Source organism: Cyprinus carpio, chromosome B2 (genome assembly GCF_018340385.1).
Source record: "Cyprinus carpio isolate SPL01 chromosome B2, ASM1834038v1, whole genome shotgun sequence".
In the NCBI taxonomy this organism is placed as follows: Eukaryota; Metazoa; Chordata; class Actinopteri; order Cypriniformes; family Cyprinidae; genus Cyprinus; species Cyprinus carpio.
In genome coordinates this window covers 7,692,253-7,705,197 of record NC_056598.1, presented here as the reverse complement: position 1 = coordinate 7,705,197, position 12,945 = coordinate 7,692,253, and the positions used below count along the sequence as shown (strand labels likewise).

Below are 12,945 nucleotides of genomic sequence, written 5' to 3'. Positions count from 1 at the left end.
CACATGCAGCACAAGTCAAAGTACTTTTCTGAGTGTTTGTCCAAAGATTCACCATCCTTGCCTCTAAGTCTTTTAATGTCACTTTTTTTAATATAAAACTGAGTGAAATATTGGATCTTCTTCATTTAAAGTGTTAGTTCACCCAAAAATGAACATTTTGTCATGTTTTACTCTCCCTCATGTTGTTCAAAGCCTGTTTGGCATGTTTTTGTAACAGTAACTTTTTTTTTTCTTATTGTGAATGACAATTTAAAAATAATCAGTCTGTGCATTTTTCTAAATAAAAAGGTTTTTCTGTACGCTGAAGATGGCAGGAAGAAAGACGAGGAGTTGGCATTGTAGATCTGCACAGCCAGGGCTAAACTAATGCAGTTTCTCAGCATCTCATTCCCCTTTGAGTTATAAATAGATCTCAGGACTCTCATGTTCATATAATATATAAGAGCGTTGTGGCTTTTTGCAAATAAGCTCCGCTTGTTGGCCACAATGGGGGGTTTGAGAAACAACACAAATTGTTCAACAGTATTATGAAATACTGTACTTAAACTGAATGGTTTTGATATGCCTTGCATTTCCTCTACAAAAATTAAATGTTCGCCTTCTGCTGCTTTCACCTCTGAGTGATTTTATAATGATGTGCCTAATAATGTCTCTCAATTATATTTGCTCTGAATGATTCCTAGGGTATGAATGGTGCTTGTTAGTTACGTTTGGTGGACTCATGAACTGATAATTAAGCATAAATTACTTCACTTCTACATCAGTTAGATTGTGATGATGGTCTTCACATGAGCTGTCAGGAAGAACCAAATTATTCTGCACACGTTGCCTCTGTTTATCGCTCTACTTATGGAAATGGTGTGTATCTGTCAGTCAAATATGATACTTTTTTTTCTATTATCCTATTTGATTATAGTAAAGACATAGGGAGGAACTGCTACATTGTAGTAAATTGTAAATCGTCTACAATAACTACAATAAATTGTCAAGGTCATTCTCAGAAAATGACACTATCTGTATACTGTTTATGTCCGCAGTAAATGACTTACTACTGATAGAGATGACTGAACTTAGTCACATTATATTATTTTATTACATTTTATTTTTATACACTATTATTTAAAAAGTCTGGGGTCTGTAATTTAATTAATTAATTAATTTATTTATTTATTTATTTTTTGAAAGCTTCTTATTTTCACCAAGGCTGCATTTATTTGATCAAAAAATACACTATCATAAAAAACAAACAAAAGCAGTAATAATTTAGTAATAATAAAAATTAGTATATATATATATATATATATATATATATATATATATATATATATATATATATGAAATATATTTTAAAAAGTAATCAATTTGGCAAAGCTAAAATTTTTAACGTTACATCATTACTCTAGTCTTCAGTGTCACATCCTTCAGAAATCATTCCAATGCGGTGATTTGATGCTTACTGAACATTTCCTATTATCACTGTTGATAGCAGTTTTGCTGCCTAATATTTGTGGATACTGTAATAAAAAGAAAAGAAAAGAAAAAATATTTTATAACAAAATAAAAGTCTTTACTGTTACTTTTGATCATTCTTAATTTTACTGACTCAAACCATTTAAATGTGTATAATTTCATAAATATATTCTATTCAAATTATATATGTATTCAGAGATTAATTTATATCAGGTATATTAGATCATTTTATATTTAGTATTTCATTATTTTTTCCATTATGTGTCTTCTTTAGAAAAACAATAGCAAACTAACCATTTTGCAGAAAAATATAGACTAATTGATATGTGTTTGCTGAATTTAAATTATTAAAGTAAATAAATGAATACAATATTTTGTTTATTTAATGTGAGTAGAACATAAATACTAGTTAAAAGCAATTTCACAAAAAAAAAATAATTAAAAGGTAAATGTAAATGCTCATAAAAATTTACTTTAATATGATAACTTTTATTAATATAATTTATTTTATTTTAATAGTAATGCTTGATTTATTACAGATACACTGAAGTATACTTCCATAATTTACCAGAATAGTTTCTGAAAAGATGATGTGCTTTAAGTTTAGTAATGATGAATAATTATACTATAGTATAACTACTTGTATTATTAATTTTACAAATTTGTAAATCATTTTGATGTGACTCACTCCATCAGCATTTAATCTGCACTGCAGGATGACATTATGTTCCCAAGTCTTTATACACTCAGTAAATTTCTTTCTTTCTTTCTTTCTTTCTTTCTTTCTTTCTTCCCTCCTTCCTTCCTTCCTTCCTAAGGTAAATTTGCCTCCCAAGTGAGAACAGCAGTTTAGCACGTTGAGTTTTGTGCTGAACAGCAGGGCACCATATGCACTGATAGTGGATGTGTACGTGGCAGAGTATGACTCAGTGTCAGTCTGACTGAGCCCGACCTGTTTATTACCTGGCTGGTATTATGGATCCCTCATTTTTTAGAGAAATGAAAAACACTAAAGCGCTGTAGGAGGGGAAGAAAGAAGTTGCAGGTACAAATGTCATGTGGAGAAATTTCTACTGGAAGCTTGTAATTACTTGGTTGTTAGAGTTTAAAGTAAGCTCTGACTGTGGGTAACCCTTAGTGAAGCTCATTTTAAAGGTGCAAGAAATGACAGCAGTGTGAAGAATGATTCAGGAAATGCTGTTTGGGATCCTTTTGGGGTGAAGCGACCTCCATTAGGCTGTTTGAAGGGAGAGGAAAGTAGCATCTCTGATATATATATATATATATATATATATATATATATACAGTACAGGTCAAAAGTTTGGAAACATTACTATTTTTAATGTTTTTGAAAGAAGTCTCTTCTGCTCATCAAGCCTACATTTATTTGATCAAAAATACAGAAAAAACAGATATATTGTGAAATATTATTACAACTTAAAATAATAATTTTCTATTTGAATATACTTTAAGAAAATAATTTATTCCTGTGATGCAAAACTGAATTTTCAGCATCATTACTCCAGCCTTCAGTGTCACATGTAACATCCAGTCTATCACATGATCATTTAGAAATCATTCTAATATTCTGATTTATTATGAGTGTTGGAAACAGTTCTGCTGTCTAATATATTTGATGAATAAAAGGTTAAAAAGAACTGCATTTATTCAAAAAAAAAAAAAAATTCTAATAATATATATTCTAATAATATTTTAATATATAAATATATTTTTTAATATCACTTTTTATCAATTTAACACATCCTTGCTGAATAAAAGTATTGATTTTATTTAAAAAAAGAAAGAAAGAAAAATTACTGACCCCAAATTACTGACCAGTAGTTTATATTGTTATTACAAAATATTTATATTTTAAAAACATAGCTTTTTTTTTTTTTACTTTTTATCTCATCAAAGTATCCTAAAAAAGCATCACATGTTCTGAAAAAATATTAAGCAGCAGAACTGTTTCCAACTTTGATAATGAATCATCATATTAGAATGATTTCTAAAGGATCATGTGATAATGATCCTAAAAATTCAGCTTTGCATCACAGAAATAAATGATAATTTAAAGTATAATAAATTTAATATACATAATATACATACATATATATATACATATATATATATATATATATATATATATATATACATACACACATATATATATATATATATATATATATATACATACACATATATATATATATATATATATATGTATATATATATATATATATATATATATGTGTGTATATATATATATATATATATATATATATATATATATATATATATATATATATATATATATATATATATATATATATATTAGCGCTGTTGACTAGCTCATTACCCTGTGACAGGAAGATATAAGCTTCACAAAATCATGATACATCATGTCTGTAGCGGTGGTGAAGGTGAAGTGTTTGATTTCAATCTGTGTAGGACATCAGAATTTAAGCATTTAGAACTGGCTTGACATTCATGCTTTCAAAAATAAAACAAAAAATATTAACAAATTTTGCTTTACATCATTACTAATCAGAATGTCTCTGCCCACTTTCAAATGCATATCTATGGAAGCCTATTTTGACATAAAATATAAAAATGTTTGACATGTCTTAATTGTGGCTTATTAGCTAATAATTTTGACTTTTTATTTCAAAATTATGAGTAACTATGGCACAATTTCAGCATTTTTTAAATCTCATAATTATGATTTATGATTATTTTTTTTATAATGACTTTATCTCATGATTATGACTTACTATATCACAATTTCGATTTTTAATCTAACAAATATTAATGTGTATAACTTTTTATGTCATTGTGACTTTTATATCATACTTTTTAGACTTAGTATGTTATCATCTTGATATTTTGTTTCATCTTAATTATGACTTTAGTGTCTCCTTTAATTTCTGATTTAACATCATAATTATGACTTATTTTCTTACAATTGAAATATTTTTTGTGCCAAGGTTTTTCATACAGTTTTGACTTTGTATTTGACTTAGTATACCTTGTACAGTATATCTTAATTATGATTTAGTATCATAATTTTGAATTTATGTCACAATTGTGATTTATAAATATCTATTATGTGTTACCAAAGCATGAAATATTCTCAGGCTGACAGGTTGAAGTTTATTTTACATTTAACTTATGATTAGGGTGTTTACATAAACGTCACAACAATGCCACAACAGCAAAAAACAAAACAAAACAAAAAACAAAAAAATAATTGTATGATTAGAAATTACAGCAATTGAAATATAAATAAACAATTGTAACATTATGAACATCCTTACTTGTCACTTTTGATCAATTTAAATATCTCTTACTGAAGTTTTGAATAGTAGTTACTGTACATCTAGAGTCGACAAAGTGATAATGTCAGTTACATCAAATGTATATCAGATGTTTACACAATATAAAACGGAGCAACTTATGAACCGTCTCAAATGAGTCATGAAATAATTTATAGCCAGTTTCCTTTTAATTCTGCCAAAAAATCAATAACTGGACCTGACAAACAAACCGTAGTGACTGTAAATGTCCTCAATATCTTGCTCAGTATCTGGCCTTTGTGCTGCAACAAATTTTGCTTAATGTCATTTGAGGTCAATCATTATACAGCTCTGACGTACATGCATTAGAGATAAAAAATACATATCACAGTCAAACAACACACAAATTTAGAATCAAACTGCCATAATATTGTTTGTTTCCTTTGCCTTGGATCTCATATATGAGCAATTCCAGCAGAACGCTTTGATGACGGGCTCTGCTCTAACCTTTTTAAGTATAACTGCAAAGCTAAAGAGAGAAAATTGATTGTGGAGTTTTGATTGAAGTTCATCCCTTCATAGCAAAAAATAGACCCATTTAATTAGCCGTCTATAATGCTTTGGTGGCGAGTCTCTTTGGTGTCGCCACATGGGGTTTGGATGTCATTTCTTGAAAGTCAGAGCCTTTTAGCCCTGCTCTGAAACCACCACTGAACGAAAGCTGTGTGTGCTGATGTTCAAGTCTCAAAGGTTAATTTACTAATTATTTTGAAACACTGAATTTTGTTCTCATCATGCTGTAATTGTAGGGCAAATATAATATGATATACTTACATATGTTGCTGCTTGAGTGTTTGTAAGATTATTGGTGGAGCATAGCATCTGTCCTAGAAAGTCTCCAGAGGACTAATTTGTCTAAAGGGGTACATCTGATCTTAAAGTACTCCTGCAATGAATATGGGCAACAGGATGTCATGCTCCATGGCTTCTGTTTTGAATATATAATAAATTATATGTAAATTATTGCAAATATTTTTTTTTATAAAAATTTAAGTTCTTATATAAAATTATAAATTATATTAAATTATATAACTAAATATATTACAAATCATAATAATCATTAAATATTCTTTTAATTATAAAATTATTTATAAAACAGAATTGATGTGAAAAGGCCAACATTATTATGCTTATAATGAGTATATATTTAAGTGAAAGAAACACAATATTTAGCATTAAGACCCCTTCATTCTCAAGTGAGGTACATTGTAGGGATAGTTCACCCAAAAATTCTGTCATACACCCCCAATGTCCTTCCAAACCCGTAAGACCTCAGTTCATCTTTGGAACACATATTAAGATATTTCTGATGCAATCTAAGAGCTCTCTAACTCTCCCATAGATGGCAAGGATCCTAACAAGATCAAGGCTCAGAAGCGTAGCAAGGAGATCGTTAAAATAATCTATGTGACATCAGTGGTTCAAAGTTTACCTAGTTACGATAATACTTTTTGTGTGCAAAGAAAACAAAACAACTTTATTCAACAATTTGTCTCCTCCGTGTCACCCTATAGTGCCATTTTGTGATACTCTCCAAAATGGCGCTATGGGGTGATGAGGAGGAGACAAATTGTTGAATAAAGTCATTATTTTTGTTTTCTTTGTGCTTAAAAAGTATTCTCATGACTGGAATGGAATGTGAATGGACTGAAATGGACATGAATCAAATTGTATTGCATTGCATTCTATTCAAATTAGTGACTTTGCCTACATTTCTGCAAAAATGTCCTTATACATACGTATACATATACATATACATATACACATATACATAGTTTCAAGGTGAAAATGAACATTAGTGGCAGTTAAACACTTTTTTCACACAAATTATGATTACAGGGGCAGATTGCATGGCATGCTTGCTTCAGCAAATGTGTTTTTGTCTCACGTTTGCTTTTGTTAACAATATCGGTTAAAACTAAGAGTAGGGTTTAGTGTAAGTGGTGTGGTAATTTCAAATATGAAAGAGCATCAAATTTTTAGTGCCATTTAATTTCTCAAGTGTTGTGATTCGACAACACAAACAACATAATAAAACACTGTCACAGTCACATTTAACTGTTTCAGAGAAAATTCAACATGCTTTTTAACACTAGACACTGGGAATTTTGCTTTGAAACTGCCATGAAACATTAAACAAACAACATAGTATATTTTTGAAAGCATTTTTCATCCACAGACATGTTTTGTCATGACACATGACATGTTTTGGCATCTGCAGTGAAGATTTACAGCATGTCTTTTGCAGCGTAATATACCCTTAGCTACATATTTTTAGGTTTTACAGAAATGTCGGCAGAGTCATGTATTTCTGGTAAGCCTGGGTTGATTTTGCATAGTATTTTACTGGTGATGTCAACATATAAGTTTTAAATATAAATATTTATGACACGGCTCTGTGGAATACTTGATTCTGATTGGTCAGTCGCGACATTTTGAGGTATGTTATCCCTGGATAACAACCTGTAAAAGCTAATAACACAGGCTCATCCGGGTAACAGCAGTCGGCGCTGTACTCTTTCATTGAACTATTTTTTTCTTGGTGGAAGCTTTGTGTTTGTTTAGCTAATAAAATATTAAAACTTGATTCAAAATGGTGTACAGTTGTTTAATTATGTCATCCTGGTATCGCGGACTCGCTCTCGTTTCATACAAATGCAGCTGCTGTAATGGATTATAAGAGAACTAACAAACTGGTAAGGTTTTAAAACATTTTTGTCTTAATTCTTTTATTACCTTAATTATTTTGTGGTGAAATGTTGTGTAATACTTGGTTTGCCTGCACCCTTTCCCTTAAATGTCTGTTTAGTTTGAATTTGCCGCTTGCTCGCAACTGCTGTCTTCACGAAAGCTTTGCGTACAAATATTTCAACTCAAATCAATATTTTGCATCTAATTATTTACTTATGTGGCAAGTAGCCATGTAATAAGTGGGATTATGTACATCCAGCCGATTGTTCTCGCAGAATAAACTCCTTCAGGCTGATGCAAGACCCCTCCGCTTTGTGTCGGGGTCCTGATCACCCTTTACCTTGTACATTATCCCTTACATAACATGGCTTCAAACCCCAGCATAAAGTCTAAGAAGAAGTTACACAAATACAACTGATATTGCAGATCTACTTTGGGAAATAGTAATGCTTGCGAAGAGTGCAGTGTATATTTTGTTAAGTCTACAAGATGGTCAAAAGAGTAAAGTGAACATCAGTTTTAGCAGTCTGGAATAGTTTGGTCTCACTGCATGATCAGCCATTTCATCTATTCAAGTATTAAGCTCAGACCTCTGAGATATATTTGACACTGTTGAAAAGAATCCAATATCTTTTTTTTTTTTCTCTATCATTCTATAAGGCAGACCTAAGAAAATGAATACCCTGCACTGCTTTAGCACTCTGAAATGGGATTGCTCTCTCGCTAAGCAGTGTTGACATTTGTCTCAGTTGCATTTGACTATTTATGACTTTTTTACTTAGAAACCAAACAAGAGAATGGGCGCAATTACATTAGGTTTACCTATATCAAAGAAACTATGCAGGATTGAATGCAAAATCTATTCAAGATGAATAGTCAGTACCTGGAAAGTGTGGTAGAAACCTAAGCACATCTTAAATAAAGTTCATTCTGATAAGGATAATGAAAATTTAATTCATGAATAATAGAATTTAATAGTCAATTTTGATGACTATAGTAATGTCCAATGTGCTACAGAGGCTGTCTCAGGTTACACACGTGGCTGGTTGAATAACCTGAATACAATAGTCTTAACATACAGTATATATTAGTCTTTTTTTCAAGACTGGTCATAACTTTTTAAAGTTTACAAAAAGAGGTAGATTTATAAAAGGGTAGACTGCACATTTCCAAAGAGCCTGAGGCAAATTGCCCCTAGTTAGATTCATGTCTTAAGTTTATTTTTGGAAATAATTATAAATAATCCCAAAATAATGGAATCATATCAGATTGAATTGAGTAGAACTGTGCCCTAATTTAAGATTTCATAATGAATTGTTGGAATCAAATCAAGTCGAATTGTTCTAACTTCTAGTACATAAAGAAAGGAATAGAGAAAAAAAGTGCATGAAGCTTAAGTACTGAAAAACTACCCTGCCATGTTTTCTTAACACGTACCATGGCAAGACACTAATTATGTTATCTTGAAGTACCAGATAAATACCATGGTATTTGAATATAGTAATAATCAGTAACATGGTACAGCCACAGTACTTTTTAAAGGCAAAAAAGCTAAATGATGCTAAAACTCCATTCATCTAAAAATAGAAAGAGACCGTTAAAAATAGATGTACTGTACTGTAAGCTGTACTTTGCCTACGCAGATACAATTTTGGCCTGCAGTCTTTAAGGCAGAAAAGGTCAAAAACCCCAAATAAACCTAATTTTAATAATCAGCGACTTTCTATGTAATAATATGACAGGTGCACAGTCTTCTGAAGCTCGAGGGACACTCCCACACACTCCCTGCTAACGCAGGGGCCTGTTATAGTCTGTTGTCATGGAAACATTCAGACAGGTTGGAGGGGGTCTGCACTTTGCCTTCCCATTTCTTAAGATTTTTGATTTTTTTTGTGGTTTTGTTTTGTCACAGTGCATTACTTAGGAAGGGTTCCTGAGAAGTGCCTTATAAAGATGTTTTGGTTCTCTGCATTTCAATAAATCTGAGGCGTGTAGGGATATGTTCTGTTCTTATCCTTTTGCAATGTTTAGGAAGTGAAGGGTATAGGAATAATGAGCCTGTGATGAAGCCTGCTTTGATTGATGAATCACACCATGGTTCCAAACGAATGAGTTTCTGGCCAAGCCTTAAATCAATTTGCTCCTGCTGTCTGTAATCTTTTATGTTTATGTGACTGTGTTGGGCCACCTAAGACATTATACTGAAACAAAATTATAACACATATACTTCTCCTAGTCTAAAGACTCTGGTGGACTCATATTTGTCTCTTTTGAAGTTTTAGAAGAGATCTCAACAACATCACACACTGTGCTCAGATTTTTCTCCTTAGCTACAGACACAGGATCTCTCACATTTGACTCGTTTAAAGCTTTAGAATAGATCTTAACAACATCACACACTGTGATCAGATATTTCTCCTGGTCTAAAGACTCTGGTGGGCTCACATTTGTCTCCTTTAAATCTGTAGAACTGATCTTAACAACATCACACACTGTGCTCAGATTTTTTCCCTCAGCTAGAGACTCTGTATCTCGAAAATTTGTCTCCTCAAAAGTTTAGAATAGAGATCTCAACAACTTTGCAAAGTGTGCACCAAGTCAAGTACTTGAAAGGCACTAAATAAAGGGGGGAAAAATCATAAATTCAGAGTTAAAGGATATATTAAGAGAGAAATTATGCAACAATAAGGATAAAGATACTTTTTATAGAACAATGTGTATGTACTTAGGCACATAATTTGTTGTTGGAAATAGTTATGTACCGGAAGCCTTAATCAAAACTGATTTACAGAAAATGTAAGCCTGGAGCTTTCTTTGCTTAAAGGCACATAAATGGCTTATGACTCAGTCTTGATTATTAATTGACTAATTTGATTATTAATACATTATATGGTAGAAATGTTTGAGCTCATATTGATTCATTTGACTTGGTACACACTTTGTAAAGTTATTGAGATCACTTCTGAAATTTAGAGGAGACAAATGTGCGAACTCTCGAGTCTTTAGTGTATGAGAAAAATCTGAGCACAATGTGTGATGTTGTCAAGATCTCTTCTAAACCTCAGAGGAAACAAATGTGAGAGATCCGGAGTCTTTAACTAAGGAGAAAAATCTGAACACAGTGTGTGAAGTTGTTGAGATCTCTTCTAAACATTTGAGGAGAGACATGAGAGAGATTGAGAGAGTCTCTAAAAAGAAAAAAACTGAGCACAATCTGTGATGTTGTTGAGATCTTGTTTGAAACATTGGAGGAGATAAATATGAGACCACCAGAGTCTTTAGACTAGGAGAAAAATCTGAGCACAGTGTGTAAAGTTGTTGAGATCTCTTCTAAAGCTTTAAAGAAGACCATTGTGAGAGTGTTAATTTTTTTTTTCTCAGTTTGAGAAGCAGGAGACTCCAGAAGTTTCCATTCAATTTTAAAGTAACCTAATTTCCTAATGTCATTTACCCAGACCATTTCAGTCAAAGACAATGCATGCATTGCCATATTTGAAGTTGTTTTGTGTAGAAAGTGTTTTATTGCACAATGATTTAACAGAGGAAACTATAACCTATATGCACATACATGGAAAAAAAAATAACTCTTAAACAAAACACAAAACACTAATAATAAACATCAAAAAAAAAAAAAAAAAAAAAAAGGTATTGCTCTTATACTAAACATCTTGCACTTGTAAGTCCTTTCTAGTGTGTTTGGAAAATGTAGTGTATATACAATGCTGGACATTGAAGATGAATTTAAACACTTAAACTAGTAACCCTTGATATTCTGAAATGTTTAATGCTATTTAAAATATAGTTTTAGTATTTACAATATTAATAAAAGTTTAACATTTTTCCTAAAATAAAACTGAAGACATCTTAAGACAAAGCTGATATCTCAGTAAGACATATAAGAGAATCACCCCTTAGTATCCTGAGTATCAGAGCCATAGCCTTGTGGGCAGCACATTGATGTGAAGGCCCAACTCCCCCTCAGACAACATGGGTTCAGATCCCAGCTACTTTCCTGCTTCTGTTCAATTCTCACCTGTCCAATTGTTTTCTGTTACCCCTACTGTCCTAGCCATTAAAGGTAAAAAACACCACTGCAATCAAAAATAAAGCAACCTCTGAGCAGTAAAACATTTTTATAATGGAGTCTTGCAAGAGATTACAGCAAGACAATAAAGAGATCTCCTTTCTCACACGTTTCTCTCCCATTGTAATTTTGGATTCCTTTCTTTCAGAACATTCTCATGTCTCAGTTTAGCAGTAAAGGGTCTTACATGGTTAGGACTGATGCCACAGGCATCTTGTGTTCCAGAACATTTAAACTCAGTTTAGTTCTCATTTTAGTGTCTTTTTATTTCTCCCAAGGATTTTTAGGAGAGACATCTGAGACACTGTTGAGACTAAAATGAGACATACAGTATATTAGAATCTCAACTAAGTCTCCTGAGTTTAGAAAGAGCAACCACTGAGCAATAAAATATTCATGTAATGGAGTCTTGATAGAGACTGCAACAAGACAATAAAGAGATATCCTATGTTTCTTCCACCACATTCTCAGTTTTGACTCTTTTTTTTCCTCAAATATTTCCCATGTCTCATTTGTGTCTACTTCTATTCTCTTAAGGAATTTTAGGAGAAACATCTGAAATGCTGAGAAATATAATAAACACCTAAAATGAAAGAAATATGAGAATCTTGTCTAAGTCTCCTGAGCTTAGGACAAGCAACCCCTGAGCAGTTTTTTTTCCTCTGGGAAAACAGCTATATTATTACTTAGTGAAATCAAAAGCATATTTATACACATATTTTGTGCAGAACAAAGTAAAATGTATGCTTGACAAAAGTGTTTTCTTGTTTATACAGCTTGATGCAGATCGAGATGAAGAGGAAGTCTTCTGTGACATCAGCATGACAGTCGACAACAAACTGTACCCCACCAAAGAACCTGTGGCAGGTAAAGATATAGAATTACTACTTCATTACTTTTAAAAGAGCTTCATGAATTCAACATTCATTTACAGTATGTAATTTCAAGACTAAAAAAAAATAAAATAAAACGTCAAAACAGGAAAGAAATTTGTGTTTATCAAACCATTTCACACTGTGGCTATGGCTTCAGGATAAGTCAGGATAAATTGGCTGAAGAAAAGTGTAATTGATTGAACAGAAAATAAGTCACCTGCTTTTCACAAAGATTCAGATGAAAACTTAAGAAGTATGCCATCAAAATGTAATTTAGAAGCTGTTTTTTTGCATGCCTCAACCTAAAATTGTCTGTACAGCATGTTTTTTTCAGAGTAGTGAAAAGGATTTAGACTTCCCACAAATTAAAGTTTTCCAGACCCTGGATTTAATTAATCATCCTGTCAAGATTTCTTCAGCCTGACATGAAGCGCACATCACAGAACTCTTGATCTTGTGCCACCGTACA

At 31.7% G+C, this 12,945-nt stretch overlaps 1 protein-coding gene across 2 annotated transcripts in view; it reads left to right on the top strand.

Annotated features, from left to right (window-relative positions):
- The window catches only part of LOC109055366 (adenylate kinase isoenzyme 5-like), a 108,855-nt gene that overhangs the window by 54,774 nt on the left and 41,136 nt on the right, over window positions 1-12,945 (top strand). For both annotated transcript variants that reach the window (XM_042717943.1, XM_042717942.1), the window contains exon 7: window positions 12,378-12,468. In XM_042717943.1, the coding sequence (XP_042573877.1) occupies window positions 12,378-12,468 (91 nt within the window). The remainder of the gene's footprint in view (window positions 1-12,377; window positions 12,469-12,945) is intronic.